At 39.5% G+C, this 15,694-nt stretch overlaps 1 protein-coding gene across 1 annotated transcript in view; it reads right to left on the minus strand.

Moving 5' to 3' along the window:
* nr1h4 (nuclear receptor subfamily 1, group H, member 4) overlaps positions 1-15,694 on the minus strand; it is a 20,392-nt gene extending 4,698 nt beyond the window's left edge. The window contains exons 1-7 of the mRNA XM_037682794.1: positions 15,598-15,694; positions 11,643-12,020; positions 8,519-8,659; positions 6,398-6,540; positions 6,221-6,319; positions 5,973-6,072; positions 3,791-3,937 (exon numbers count right to left, since the gene is read on the minus strand). Coding sequence (XP_037538722.1) covers positions 3,791-3,937; positions 5,973-6,072; positions 6,221-6,319; positions 6,398-6,540; positions 8,519-8,659; positions 11,643-12,020; positions 15,598-15,694 — 1,105 coding nt within the window. The remainder of the gene's footprint in view (positions 1-3,790; positions 3,938-5,972; positions 6,073-6,220; positions 6,320-6,397; positions 6,541-8,518; positions 8,660-11,642; positions 12,021-15,597) is intronic.

The raw sequence follows: 15,694 nt of genomic DNA on the forward strand, positions 1-15,694 counted from the left end.
TGATGGAGCCTGATGTATTACTATGAGTATTACTGATGGAGCCTGATAACTGGAAGAGCATTTCTTCCTGAAGTTTCAGTAAGAAAAAGACAAAAATGGAATCAATAGAAATCAGGAGGTTTGACGTCTGAAGATGATGTCTTGATGAGAAACTTGAGAAGAAGAAGAAATGTGAGAGGAACGGGATGAAGAGCTCATCAAGGACAGAAGAAAATAAAAAGCCACCGAAGCCTTCTGGATGAAAGATGAAACGTTTCAACACAAACAAACTGTCCAGAGGACCTGGCTTAACTTGGCTGGTATTTTCTACCTGGATTACTGAGCATGAATCAGGATAAAAAGCCACTAAATTAACAATGTTCAGTCAGGTCATCTGGACGGTTTCTTTTGTTGCTGAGACGTTTCGTCCATCCGAAGGACTTCTTCAGTCTGAGGAGGCACCAAAACAAACTGAATCACACAAACAGCTCCCTCCCAGAGTGGAAAAAAAAACAGTTTGCTGGTGATAAGATGGCCTCTGGAGCTCACCCTCTCCCTCATCAACTCCTCTAAGGCAGCCTTCAAAACATCACAATTCATGCTCATTAATCCAGGTTGCCTTAGAGGAGTGTACGGGGGAGAGGGCGGGTACCTACGGTTTGTGTGATTCAGTTTGCTTTGATGAAGGACGAAACATCTCAGCAACAAAAAGAAACCATCCAGATGACCTGACTGAACATTGTTGGATTATTACCTGGATTATTGAGCATGAACTTTGGTGCCACTAAATTATCTTAGCTAAATGACACCTGTGTGTGTGGTTTCACCTAAAGACAAGAAGGAACAGGTTGCAAACAATAATTTAACAATCTGAACGACTCTGAAGTTTAACTCTGTGTATTTTGAACTAAATAATTCCACTCTGTTGGGTTGGGGTTTTAGATCATCTCTAGAACAAAACGTGCAAAACACCTGAAAACAACCAAATCTGATCTTTGCTGTTCCTCCTTTAACTAACTCAGAGTCGTTATTTCCAGCTGCTTCTTGTTTAATATCAGGAAAAGCTCCAACTTTTGACGCTCTTCAGGCGAACTGGTTGCGTGTGTCTGCCTGGACGCATCATGAAGCTTTCAGAAATGCCAGCGGGGCTCATGGGGAGAGGAGTGCACAATGGCTCCCTCGATGTTTAGATAAGAAACAATGGTCTCTTCAGACAGCTTAGCCAACGCTTTCTCCCAGACTGGCCTTTAGTGTGAATATCTCTTCTCCCCACCATTCACAGCGGCGCAGCACTCAGGGACCCTCTGACACACACTCACTTCTGCTGTCTGTCTAACTGTCCAGCCTGTTGACACAATGACAACCCACATACATATGAATGACTCTCAGAGCCCGCAGTCCCTCAAGGAATGCCTATCACCCGCAGCTTTAACGGACGGGGTTCTGCATCAAGACTGTCTTGTGACAGTCTTCCAAGATATGTTAGCTCTTACAGCATATGTTGAGGATAACTCTCAGCTACTACCACACCAGATTTTAGTTTAATATCTGAAAAACTGACTGAGTTGTAGCCATTTTTGTAGCTGCTAATATCATTTAGCTTCGGAAGTCATGTTAGGTTTATCATAGGTCGATGACGGGATGGACCCAAATGCAGGCAGACGCGCGGAGCTCGAGTAAAATAAAACTTGTTTATTAAATGAAAACAAAGCGCTGACATGGCAGCAACAACTTACAAACACAGGAGAGCACAACGTCTGACTGGTAGTCAAGACAATGACCCGCTGTTGGAGCGGTGATTAGAGACGGTTTAAAGAGAATGGAGGGAGTAGAAGGTGGCAGCACCTGGGTGATTACTAATTGGAAACAGGTGTAAGTGGGAACTTGCTGACGAACAACCGAAGCTGACTGAGGATAAAAATGAGAATTGGCAAGAAAACACAGGGAGCTGGACCAAAACACGAATTAAACATGAAGCACAGGAAGAGATGAAACTAAGATAAACTACATAAACAACTGAAAAAACACAGACTATGATAATATTGGGTTGATTCCAACAAAAGTATACAGGTAGGTACATCCATCGATTGTTGTCTGGGTGTTTCATTCAAATCTGTGTGCTGGTTCATGAAATGTTTTGCAAACGGACAAAAATGCCAAAGTTGTAAGCACAAATGTGATGAGGTGTGTCGTGCTCAGAGTACATGTTGTGAATTATTGCCAGCTAATTACATTTCAAATTGGCTAATTATAGCCGTTTTAATGTTTTCTAAGCTTGCTCAACTGTAGCATGCATCTTAAATCAGGCTGACTCTAAACATTAATCAGTCGTAGATCTGTACACTCAATGATTACTTTCTAAGAGTGTTATTCAAATCCACATAGAGGTTCAGGAGATATTGTGCTAACAGACAGACATTGTCTCAAATAGTTGATGCCAAAGTTTTAAAAAGAAATATTGTGTGATAAAATAGTTCTTAAAATATAAGTTGTAAATTATCGTACTTTCCACCGTACACGTTACGCCGCCGTATAAGTCGCATCAGTCCAAAAATGTCTAATAAAGTGGAAAAAATATATAAATAAGTCGCTTCACCGTATAAGTTGGATCTATTATGCATCACCCCTGACCACCCAGAAACGTGGACCGGTGTTGTGCCAAAAATCGATTGACTGCCAAATGGCGGCTGCGGGAGCGTGCACGGGAGGACTTTAACAAGAATTTAACAAGATTAACTCTTACAATAAAACAATTATTTGTTTGCTCGACATTACAGCAAAGGTGCGTCTCAGTTGAACTTTTCCTCAATAAATGAACTTTAATGGTCAAATCAGCTGCATTTCGCCTGGGCGGAGGCGAAATGCAGCTGATTTGATGTTTGCTCCAGGAGTACTGGAGCGAGACAAAGGTGGCTCTGTATGGCAAGCAAAGTGTCTCATTAATAGCCACCTTTACCTATTAATGAGACACTTGACTTGCCATATTGCTCGAGTGCCCTCTAGCGGCTGAGAATGGTAGTGTTCAATATTTTCCATGTCAGAATGAATGAAATTGTCAGATCTCAGCCAAAAATTGGTTTATAAATATGGGGAAAAAACATGAATAAGTTGTTGCGCTGTATAGTTGCAGTGCATGCAAATTTATGCAAAAAGGTGCGACTTATACAGCGAAAAGTACGGTACTCTCAGCTTCAACCACAGCACATTTTCACTCAGCATCTAAATGTAGACATTTAAAAAAAAGTTTGCTTATCTGTGGCAACCATCTTGAATGGAGCTGACTCCAAACTGTAACTAGTTGTAGATACATACCCATTAATTAATTTCTGAGAGTTTAATTATAAAACCCGACATGCATGGGAAACTTTGCTAACCGGCATACAAAAAAAAAAAAATAATAATAACTCAGACACGGGTGCAAATCTTCTAACCTTTGATGTCCGATAATAATCAGTGAGGAAGTAAACAAATAAGTGGTATTTATGTAAACAACATCAAAAAAAAAGTTTGTGCATTTTAATAACTGAATCAAGAGGTCAATTTGATGTTCTTCATCCCCCCCCCCCCCCCCCCCCACACACACACACACACACACAAACACACCTGACCAGAGTGAAACTGTACCCGTGTGCATGTGTAATCAACACCCAGTCAGAGATCAGTGAGTCAGGACACGTCTCTCAAATATTAAAGGAGGTTCTGAGCAGACTCGACCAAGCTGCAGCAGAAGCGACTGCTTTGAATTATAAAGGTCTGATTTGACAATTTCACTCAACCTAAATGTGAACTTGAGCCCACTGACAGGACTCACCACTCTTGCGTATTCTCGCCTCCAGAACCTCCGTGTGTCCTTTGGGCATCTTTCTCCTGAAAACCTGAGCAGAACGCAGAAACATGGCCTCCACGGCCGAGCCCTTCAGCAGCGCGATCTGATCCTCGTGATCCAGAGACAGAAAACCTGCCAAGAAAAAGCAACGTGTCTCTATAACAGAACCCACTGAGCAGGCCTGGGTCCACGCACCTAAAAGGATAGTTTGGTTCTTTTCAAGTGGGGGTCTGTGGGACATGTTAACATCTAGTCTGACTGAGACAGAGACCAAAGTGGATCTCTGAGCTCTTAAAACAGAAATATCAAAGCAGTTCATGAGAACAGTATTTTCTAAATGTTTACATTCCTCCCTGTTTTGCATTATGTGGTTATTTACATAGAAATTTATGTTTTTTTATGGTACTTCCTGTGCATCCTGGGACACTTCCTATGTAACAGTTTCTGCCAGAATAATCAATTAATGTAAAACTGATTACAGCGGTGACGTGCAGTCATGGGAGGCTGACGAAGCAGTGCCGCACCTGTTATCATGACAAGTAAAATACTTAAAATGATAAGAGAAAATGCTTTTGACCACTTGACTGTTCTATAAAACTGTTCTATAAAACAGTTTTATAAACCTGTTTTCTGAATTATTTCAACACTTCAGTGATCAAAATCGTGGAATTTACGCATTGCATGTTCAAACATGGAATAAATAATAAATAAATAAATCTTTACATTTTAAAAACTGTATACAAATCATTTACTAAGCAAATATAATAAGGTTTGATTGTTTTTTTTTTGTTTGTTTTTTCTCTTTTTTCTTTTTTTTTTAATGAGTTTGTCTATCAATTTAGCTGGAATTCCTTGATATGTTTTAGAAAATTATATAGGAAAAATTCTGCTGCTTTGATTTTGATGTATAACAAAGTGAAGGTATAATAAGTTTGTGTTTCTGCCTACACCTTTTTTCTGTCTACACCTTTTTTCGGTCTACACCTTTTTTCGGTCTACACTTTGGGTTTTTGTGTTCTTAATTTTTTTTTTTACAAAACTGGTTTGGTTCAGAATTTGTATGTAAACTTAGGGACAGGACTGGATAAGCCATTGCTTCTTCCTGCTCCCTTTTCAACCATTTTTGTTTTGTTTCCAGAATATTTTGGTGGAAATATTTACGTTTTTATTTGTTTATGGTTTTGTTGAAAATTTTATCTGTTCGAAATGAAATAAAGAAGTCACTGAAATGTGGGGTGACTCGGGCGAGGCAGTGTAGTGCGCTGGTTCACCTCTGGGGGCGCTGTGTCATATACAATATATGAAGTGGGTGCTCTTTATAACACCAATATACGTGTTTGATTACACATGTGCTGCACATGCTGATGTTCTACAGTCTGTCTCATATATTGAATGAATGTGTGTGACATATTTCTTCTTTGTACTCGGTCATAAATTCATTCTAAAAATACACAGGGTGAGGCAGAAAGTACCTTTCCGCCTAGATAGGGGGCAGTGCTGCCCCATAGAGACAATGAAGCAGGTGTAGTTGCTGTACTTTCTTCTGTTAGGCAGAGGAGCAGAGGTGTGTAGGAAATTAGCACACTTTTTAAAATTTGTTTAGACAAAATGAAAGATCATACCTCAAAACTAAAGGATTTTCTAAACTCAACATCATTTTTTCAAACTCATTCATCTTAAAATAAAGGTAAAATATTCTTCTTTTTTTTTTAAGAGAGGAGTATGGAGATGATTAAAGCATAATTAAATGCCTTTTTAAAATAAAAAAAACTAAATTGAAATATACAAGTAACCTTCTATTTTGGGTTCATACAGTAAATGTGAGCATCCGATTCCAGACGAGTCAGCTTCACCTGTCAAAAACCTCAATGCACGTCCCTGGGCTACAGTGTAAAGGTTTATAAAACAGTATTTGCATAAATCACCGTGACACTTTTAAAAATGGAGTTGTTTTAAGATGGCAGCAATTCTTTTTGGTGTTGGCCCGTTCAGATAAGTTATTATTTTGTCAGCATTAAACTGACTTTTAAAAAGAAAGTGTTCAAAATCTAACACAGCTAAAATGTTTATAATCTTTCCACAAAACCTCACTTAAATAGATCCAAGTCATCACTTTAAAGAGTTGGACCTCTGTACATAACACTGTTTTGTCAATCCTCGGTGATACCTGGAATATTTTTGGTGAACTCGACCAGCACTTGAACTTGGCTCGTTGCGATTTCGGTCAGCAGCAGGAAGTTTTCCTCTGTGCTGTACTGTTCTTGCAGCTGGAAGAAAAACAAATCGTATTAACCACCAGCCTGAAGGCAACGCATGCAGCAACGTAAACCGTATTCCAATTAGATAAAGATACTCTGCTCTTTCTTCAGCAGCTCTGGATCACTGATTGCCAGTAATTCAGATTAAAAAGCGTACCAGTTTGTTTGTAAAGTCTTGAGGGATTTGATGTTTGTTGTAAGCCTCTACGATGTGTCTCATGAGGGCTTCTTGCTCTTTGGTGATTTCAACCTTTCCCTGGATTTCAAAATAAAACTAAAACATCAAGTTTTCCCACATTTTGAATCTGATTTGCCACATGTGACAGATGTTTACCTTCGACAGTTTGGTGGTTGAGGTGACCTGTTTGTTGTCTGCGTTGTCCGCCGCCTCCGTCTCGTCGCCCGTCGACCGTCCGGGGGAGGCCTTAGTGTTCTTACGCAGCCTTTTGGATTTACACTGGATCTCCGTCAGCAGGCCTGTCAGCATCGATGGAGGCTTCACTTTGTGTGGTAAAAAAAACCTCAAAGGTTTATATCTACTGCAGGTGTTCACTAACGCTTGTCTCTGTCTGTGTGACAAATATTGTTGCCTTTAACTTATATCTGTCAAATGCATGGCTCAGTGGGATAAAAAGAAAAAATATAACAAAAGTTGGGGTGTTGGGAATAAAAGCAGAATTCAATGATTTGAAAATCTTGTAAACCCAAATTTTATTCACAACAGAACATTGTAAACTTGTGTAATGAGTGGATAAACTAAGAATTTGTACTGTTTCCCAACGGCAGGTATAAAAAGAACATTTTAGAGAGAGTCTGGATCTCTAAGTTCACCAGTCTGTGACAAACAAAAACTACCTAAAAATAGTGGAACAGTTTCTGAATAATGTTCTTCAATGGAAAATTGTAAAGACTTTTAAATATCCCATCATCTGCAGTTCATAATATCAAAAGATTTTAAAAATCTCTGGCAACAAAGGACAGGACTGAAAGTCTGATCTTCGGGTCCTCAGCCTGCTTTCACAAACAGCTCTGATTCTCTTAAAGACATCGGTGCATGAGCTCAGGAACACTTTCAGCATTTGTTGTCTGTGAACACAGTCCACAGTGCCATCCACACACATTGATTAAAGCTCTATCATGTAAAGAAGAAGCCATATGTGAACAACATCCATCAATCGTCATCTTCGCTGGCTCGTTTAAAATGAACTGAGACAAAGATTAAAACTGTGCTGTGCTCAGATGAAATGAAATTAGAAATTATTTTGGAAGCCACAGAGAGAGGACAGAGCCTGTTATCAGCCTGCAGTTCAAAAGCCTGCCTCTCTGATGGTATGGGGGTGCATTAGTGTCTCTGTCAAGGACAGCACACATCTGGAAAGGCACCATCAACGCAGAAAAGTATTAACAGGTTTTAGAACATGCTCACATTCAACTTATGTGTTATTTAGGGGAGGCCTTGCATATTTCAGCAGATAACGCTGAACCACATCCTGCATCTGTTACAGCGTAGCTTCGTAGAAGAAAAGTCTGAACTGATCTGTCTGCAGTCCTGACCTCTCACCAAATAAAAACATTTGATGCATCGTGAAACAAAAACAAGCAAACAAAATTCTAAGACCCTGAACGTCAGACAAGAACAGTCCTCCCTTCAAAAACTCCAGCAGCTGCTCTCAGGGCGTTTAAAACAAGAAGGTAAACATGACCCTGCCCCAAAATCTTAGACATGTGCTGCTGCTATCAAATTCAAAATTACCATTTATTACAAATTTAGTTTACTTTGTTCCATCGTGAAAAAAAACTGTGGGGTCATCGGATTTACAAATTGTGTTTCATCATACAGAAAATCCCAACTTTCTCAGAACTGGTGTTAAATATAGTGAAGAAAACAGATCGATCTATCAAATGATCTGTTTCATGTCGTAATAAATAAAAAACGTCCAACCGCTGGAGTTCTTGCTGCAGCAGCCGGTCGTAGCCTTCCGTACTGCAATATTGATCACAGCTGAACTATTCATGAGCTTCAGGAGTCCAGCTGATCCTTCTGCTCTTTTGTACCGACAGCTTTTTAACAAACATCACAGCTGGCTTCTGAGAAGTCAGGAAAAGGACCGCAGCGTTAAGATAAAATCTAAAACTAAAGTTGCTGCTGCAGAAGGGGCTGGTTTGTTGGAGGTGTGGAATTTGTCCAAGCTGAACGTTGTGTTCGACTGCTTCTATTCCAGGAACAGTAACAAAAGCTGAGGCCTTTGTGTCGGATGGCATAAGTGACACACAATATCTCAGTTTAAATAAATGGGCCGTGTCAGAATAAAGGATGAGGGTTTACCTCTGACAGTGATGTGTTGATGGTGCCAGTGAGTTGAAAGATGTCTGTAATTCCTCTTTCCCCGCAGGGTTTTAATAACTGATTGTTTCATCACCACATTAGACAGTCTTCACAGGCAGAGATACTCACACTCTGCCAGCATGCCCATCTCTTTGCACTTTCTCAGCCTGCACTCCTGGCATTTCCTGCGCATGTACATGTCCATCTCACAGTTTCCCCCGCTCTTGCATTTGTACACGGCGTTCTTTGTTATGCTTCGCCTGAAGAAGCCTGGAAAAGGCAAGACATAAGCGTGAGCAAGAAAATGTTGCTCGAACGTCAAGACTGAGTGGAGAGAAGTCAGATTGTTACATTTCATGCAGCTACAGTGAATTCCAAAAATATACGACAAAACTGGTGTGTGCATATGTTTTCATGCACAGCCCAGGGGCCACAGTGATAACCCTGGTGGAGCAGCTGGGAGTGTCTTTGTACTACTGTAACCTGCACAGAGCTAGTTTCATTAGAGTGGAAGAAAAAAACCCACTTAAAATAAACAAGGTAAACCATTTGGAATTGACCAAAAAGCATAATAAAGAGCCAACACACATGTGGGAGGAGGTGCTGTGGATAATGAGACTAAAATCGGACATTTTGATCATGAAAGTCAACAACACATCTGGCACAGATCCCATACTGAGAACACTGTCCATGGGGAAAGCATGGTGGTGGCAGCGGCATGGTGTGGAGTTGCTTTTCTATCAGCAGATACTTGAAAACTGGTCAAGTTTGAAAGAAAAGATGGACGTCACAAAATATAGAGACGTTCTTGATAAATATAAGGACATTGAAACATTTGAGATTGAGAAGGAAGTGACTCAACACTGCAGTGGTTTAAGGAGAAACAATTAAATGATCCAAGTCCAGACAACTGTGTAACTCAGAATCTCTGATTGGATGTATATGGACACGAGCTGTGTCCGTCCAACTAGAAGCAGTTTGATCATGAAGAATGGGCCGAGCTTATGGAGACAAAATAAATAAACAAGAAGTGGCTCCAAAAAAACATTTTGAGGAAGGCGGAAATAGTTATGCACCCTGAGGTTTTCTGTTGTGGTTTGTTTCCTCTTGTTGTTTGCTTATTTCACAATAAAATATACTTTGCATTGTCAAAGTAGTAGTCATGTTGCATAGAAGAAAAACAGCATAATCTGCTAAAGTTCTCCTTTCTAAAGGTTTGATTTGCAGTTTTTTGAGAAGCAATGGTTGAATTTCAACATAGATTTTGGCTCATTTAATTTTCTTTAAACATTTGTTAAGGTCCATATGTTCCAAAATAAAGAAAAGCTTCAGCAGTTGCACAAAGGTCTGATGATGTAGAGAGCCCACCTGGCTCTGGTCCAGACAACACCAGGGAAAAGGGCACTCGCACAGTCTCGTTTTGCAGCCTTTATGGGGACTCGTGCTTTAACACTCATAAACCCGACCTTGACCTAAATCTAACCTCCACCCTCATCAGAGCAGCATGGTCTACATTTGTCCTCGGAGCCAACAAATGTACACACACACACACATAGAACCACGCACACTTGGACCTGTAATAACGCTGGAACCATGACTAGACATTCTGACATCATTAAACACAATGAAATGCACAGGAGAGACTGGGCTCGGGTTGCTCCTGCATTGACAAGCAGAAAGCTGAGAGGGAATCCAATCTGGAAGCATCACCGCGTACACCTGAGTCTATTCTCAGTCAAACGGCGGCACAGGTCAGCTGCCACACTCCTGGCATTGTCCAAGATGGCAGAATGGAATTACACTCAACTCCATTCACCCTGCCGTTCGACAGGAATCCCACTGTACCCACACAGCAATGAAGAGCCAAAGGGAGGGGCTGCTGAAGGTCTTTGCTTTCACTCGGTTAATTATTTGCAAATCACCTGGAAAATGGCTCACTCCCACGAAAATATTATGTCATTCTGTTTTATTTCTGTATATTTAAAGTCAGCATCAGTTGATCAGAACTGGACCTGATCATGTGGTTACATGGATTACTCTGGTCTCAGCATGTAGTCAAACATATTTTATAGTTAGTATTTTAAGTGCTAAGACAAAAGCTTAAACAACACTCAGATAAGAAATTAGGTGAAACGTTATTAATAAGCCTGAACATTGACTTTCAGGTGTTGCATAACTCAATATTGCTCAGATATGACTCTTAGCTTAGCCGGGACTGTAGATTGTAGGTATTGAAGCTGTAGCTCCATAAAGTCACAAATCATTTGTTGTACCTTTGGCCCGGGGGCCAAATATGGCCCTCGTGGACATCTTGTCTGGCCCCCAAGATGATATGTTAAACATAAAATACTTTTTTCACTTTAATTTTTTTTCAGTAATCTTTGATTATGTCAAAAGTGCAACAGAGAACGTCAAATGAGACCAATCAAACTCTTGTTGAGGAACCTGCAACCAAGAAAAGATGTTGGGTATCTAACTTGAGTTAATGTAGATTCTGAAACTGGTGCTTAGTTTGAAAAAGGTTTTAATTTTGGCCCCCTTTTGTAAGTGAGTTTGACACCCCTGCTCTACTCTCTGGTGATTAGGCTTATTGTGTAATAGTTGTGTAGCTTTACATAGGTGCCAAATAAATGGACCGTGTTAATATCAAAGCAATAATATGTTTGAAATGTCTGTGTGACAGCTCAAAGTGTGTATCTGCATACAGAGCAGGTTTTCGACATGAGGTTTTAAAAATATTTTGGGGTATGGGTTTTTCCTCCGGGTGTGAACGCTCTTAATCACTGCTATCACCCAAGATGGTTGTTAGTGTCAGGTCTGAATAAATATTGATCTAAAATTAGATTTGAGTCATTCATAATGTTCTGAGTGTGACATCTTGTGAAACTGAGTGAGACTGTGCTGTCGTTCTAAATGTTATTTTTCTGCATTATAGAAACATGTTTATGAGTGAGATGGTCGTGGACTTCAGACAGAACAAACACACCTATGTATATGTATATATGGCATATTGTTTTTATGCTACTAGTGCTTAGTGTATTTTTAGTTTATGCTTTTCTTAGTTCATATTTTAGATCTTATTATTTATTTTACATTTTATTGTTGGATGTAACTGGGACCCTGTGTACACAATTTCATTCCACCACATGTACCGCATGTGGTGTGTATGACAAATAAAGAAACTCTCTCTCTCTCTCTCTTTATTTTTAGCTCAATTAAACATAGGTTTTGTTTCATTTCTGTGTCCACTCACCTTTACATCCCTCACAGGTGAGAGCGTTGTAGTGGTAACCAGACGCCTTGTCTCCACACACAACACACAGATCCTCCCCTTTAACCTTTCCAGCTTGTGTCATGTGTCGGGTCCTCTTGCACCCAACTGGCACAACTGGGGATGCTTCCTCCATATCAGCCAAATAACTGCCCTCCAGCGGACCCTTCCTCAGTTCGTATATCCCCGTGTGGGAGTACCATTCGTCTCCAGTGTATGGAGGGTAATAGTTCTGTGAGGAGTAGTATGGAGTGGAGGACATGTTTGGCTCCATGGACGGGTACTGCATGCTGGGATAACTGGAGAAGGATAAAATGTCAGGGTCCTGCAGCAGAGGACTGCCTTGATCTGCCAGTATGTCTGAGAAAGAAAAAAGAAAAGGGTTGTTTTGTTGTTTGTTTTTTATTACGCACAAGCTGTTTACATTATAATGGCACAGAATAATGGTGAACATATCCATTTTGTTCATACACTTTATGATACACTTTTTGATATATTTATGATCAATCTTTAGTGTGGTCTGAACATCAAAGACTATTTTATTGGCTCATTAGAACTGAGGTATCAAATAAAAGAAAATACCAGGAAACAAATCCTAAATAATCAATCACTTTATCTGGTTATTTGTGCAGCATTGATAAAAGACCCAAATGCAAGCTTACAGGTGAGAAGAGGGAAAAACAAGCTGGATTAATGGAATACATCAAAACAATTGGCACTTCAAATGCAAATCTTTAAATGCAAAATTGAAAACCAAATGTAGAAAAAGTTAACTGGTTCAGACAAAAGTGATAATAAGGTAGCAAATGACGATATGAAGATAAAGGAACACTGGGTACTAAATAAACACTTACATACCAGTAGATAAAGACTTAAAAGATGCAGCAGTGGTAAAAATGAGAATATAGGAGCAGAAAGCAAGATTTAGAAAATCTTTTTAAAATTTGGCCGTCCCAAAACAGACCAAAAATAACACCAAAATGACACAACAACCCCAGATCCTAACCAAAATGCAACACCATCTATCAGTAAAGTCATTTTTGCAGTGATTGTAGCGGTCTTGTTACAGTAGGAACAGCTTCACCTTTGACAGCACCGTACACAACATACAGTCTGCTATAAACCCATAAATGATTAACAACCCATTGTACAGAGTGCACCGTGTCTTACAGAACGACGTACAGAAACTCTATACGCCAGAAAAGCCAACGCTATGAAACAAAGATGAACGCAGGAATGTTAACATGCTGACAATCAGGTGAACTTGATAGCGTTCCTCACCTCTAGAACAAGTGTGCTGAAGCTTCACCTGATGTTTTCAAAAGCATTTAAAAAGAGATACCTGCCACTTTAAACTCATAAAGTTCCTCAGCTTGTCTAAAATCTTGACGAGCTTTCAAACTTAGCCTTGAACCAAACATACACCAACACATCTTCCATGGAAAACCGAACACTAACCTGTTGAAGGTTGGGTCTGGACCACGGCCATCTCCAAACAACCAGACTCACCAACTATTCTCAGACTTTACTCGCTGATTGCCATAGTCCTGTCGAGTTTTGTAGCTCTTTTATTAGGATTTAAACAAAAAGAATAAATTTCCATTCATCTCTTTTGAATGAAAGACACTTCGGCTAAGGATTTGACAACAGCAGCTACTTGTTGCTTCCTTGAGAAATCTTAGAAGGAGCAAAGGTTGCCAAGGCTACTCATTAACCGACTCCATCTCTTCACATCATTACCAGTAGCTGGCTCATTCATGGCTCTGGGCACAAACTGACTGCTACTGTGTCTTGACAGGAGATGACGGGAACCAACTGTCTGCAGGAGATGAATTATAGTTTCCTAGTTTGTTGTGATTTGTTCAAAATATTGTTAATGGATAAATTAAATAAATATTCCATCCGTTATCTTTAGCCGCTTCTTCCTTTTCAGGTCACGGGGGTCACTGGTGCTCATATTCAGCAGTCACTGTGCGAGAGGCGAGGGTACACTCTGGACGGGTCTCCAGTCCATCACAGGGACACACAGAGACAAACGAGACAAACAACTATTCACGCTCTCACTCACACCTAGGGACAATTTAGAGTTACCATTCAGCCTAACATGCATGTTTTTGGTCTGTGGGAGGAAACTGGAGTACCCGGAGAAAAACCCATGCTTGAACTGAGAGAACATGCCAACTCCACCCAGAATGGCCCCTCGACTGGGATTCGATCCGGCAACCTTCTCGCTGAGAGGCTGCAGCTCTACCACCTGTTCCACCATGCCACCCAAAAATAAATATTCCAAAATGAAAAAAAGGAGAAAGAGTTGTGATTTTATTCTGAACAGCACTTTACTCGTCACCTTACACCTTACTAACACTACCCATCTGCTCACTACAGACTCATGTTCAGGCTGCTTTTTAATATACAGTATTATTTTACATTATTAGAGTTTAGCATATACTGTATCTTAGATTCTTATACTGTTTCTTTTTATACTTTATATTTTAGCTATTTGTAGGTGTAACTGGGACCCTGTGTACACAACTTCATTCCACCTCATGTACAAAGTACCACATGAGGTGCGAATGACAATAAAGAACCTTGAACCTTGTCCTAGCACGTAAAAGTCAAATTAGGCTATGTCTAAAACATACCCATTCTTTACCAATTTCAAGTAACGCTTAATTAAAGTATTCTTGTGGTTACATCAATTTATTGTACAACAAAATTACATCATGATGAGCAGTTTGTTTTACAAAGATGAGACCCTCATTTAATCGTTATGCAGACGATACTCTTGTTTATGCATTTAACTCAATCACAGCAATTGGTTGTATTTTTGGCAACTTTTGATTATATTGCAGTGTTTAAAACCAAGTTGGCTTTAAACATCTTCAGTTATAATGTGGATAAACCTGAAATTGACATAAAGATCTCTGGATCTGTGTTCCTTTGAGCACTCTGGAAAATCTTGTGGAAAAACTCAAGTTCTATCTCTGATATGAGTTTTAACTTTGAGAAACCTATCAGTTCAGTGGTGTTTTTCTTCTTGGTGATTCTAAATTTGATTTTTTTAAATCTTTTTTTGAATTTACATTTGTATACAATTTATTTAAAGATACAAGTGGGTGGGGAGTATCACCAACTCTGCCAGACTCTGTGTCGCTTCAAAAAGGACAGGAGAATAATAATTAAAAAAAATTAAGTGTTTTACATTAGAAAGATTCCTCATCATATCTGATTATTTCTGTGGTTTTAAAGACATTTTCTCTTTTTATTATAGAGTTAAATGAGAACACAGATTGTGGCAGATCAGGTAACTCCACCTGCCAGAACCAAAAAACACTTTTATTATAGACTAATATTAATAACTATAACAGACCGCAGCACTTAAATCATGTTCAATCTTCTGTATCTGTTCTTAAATATGTTTGTTCCTTTAAAGCAATACATGTCCCCACTGTATTCCCAACAAGTCATAATTATCTTGTCATTTAAGCCTCTGTAAAGAATCCAAAGAAAAATATTTCACATCAAACCACAGTTTTAGCTTAACTCCAATCAAGGTGTTTTTTTTTTTAGATTTAAACAAAATTTGAAAAGAGTGGTATATTTCAGAAATAATGTAAAAAGCATGAATTCATCCTGGAGCCACATGGTGGTCCAGTGATTGCATCCGAGCCCTGCTCTCTCAGTTTGTTAGTTTATAAAACTTTTACAAGATAAGGCACAAGAGCTGCATGTTGCCAAGTTCATTAAATTAGACATTCAGAGTTGGAAAAACAGTAAAATACATTCATGAAAAAGTTTGACACCTTTTTAAAGCACATTTACTTAACTTGTTCTGTAATAATGACAATTTCAACAGATATTTAATACATGCGCTCACGTCAGTGTTGTTGCATGAGTGCATGCTTGCACACTGACTTTGAACCGTTGCTTTACTCACCGAAGAAGTGGGTGCTCTCTGAGATGGAGAAGTCATCGCTGGGTGGGATCTGCAGCGGTCCCACCACATTGATCTCGGAGCCCACCCACTCAATCAT

This window comes from Nematolebias whitei, chromosome 10 (genome assembly GCF_014905685.2).
Source record: "Nematolebias whitei isolate Nwh7 chromosome 10, NemWhi1, whole genome shotgun sequence".
NCBI lineage: Eukaryota > Metazoa > Chordata > Actinopteri > Cyprinodontiformes > Rivulidae > Nematolebias > Nematolebias whitei.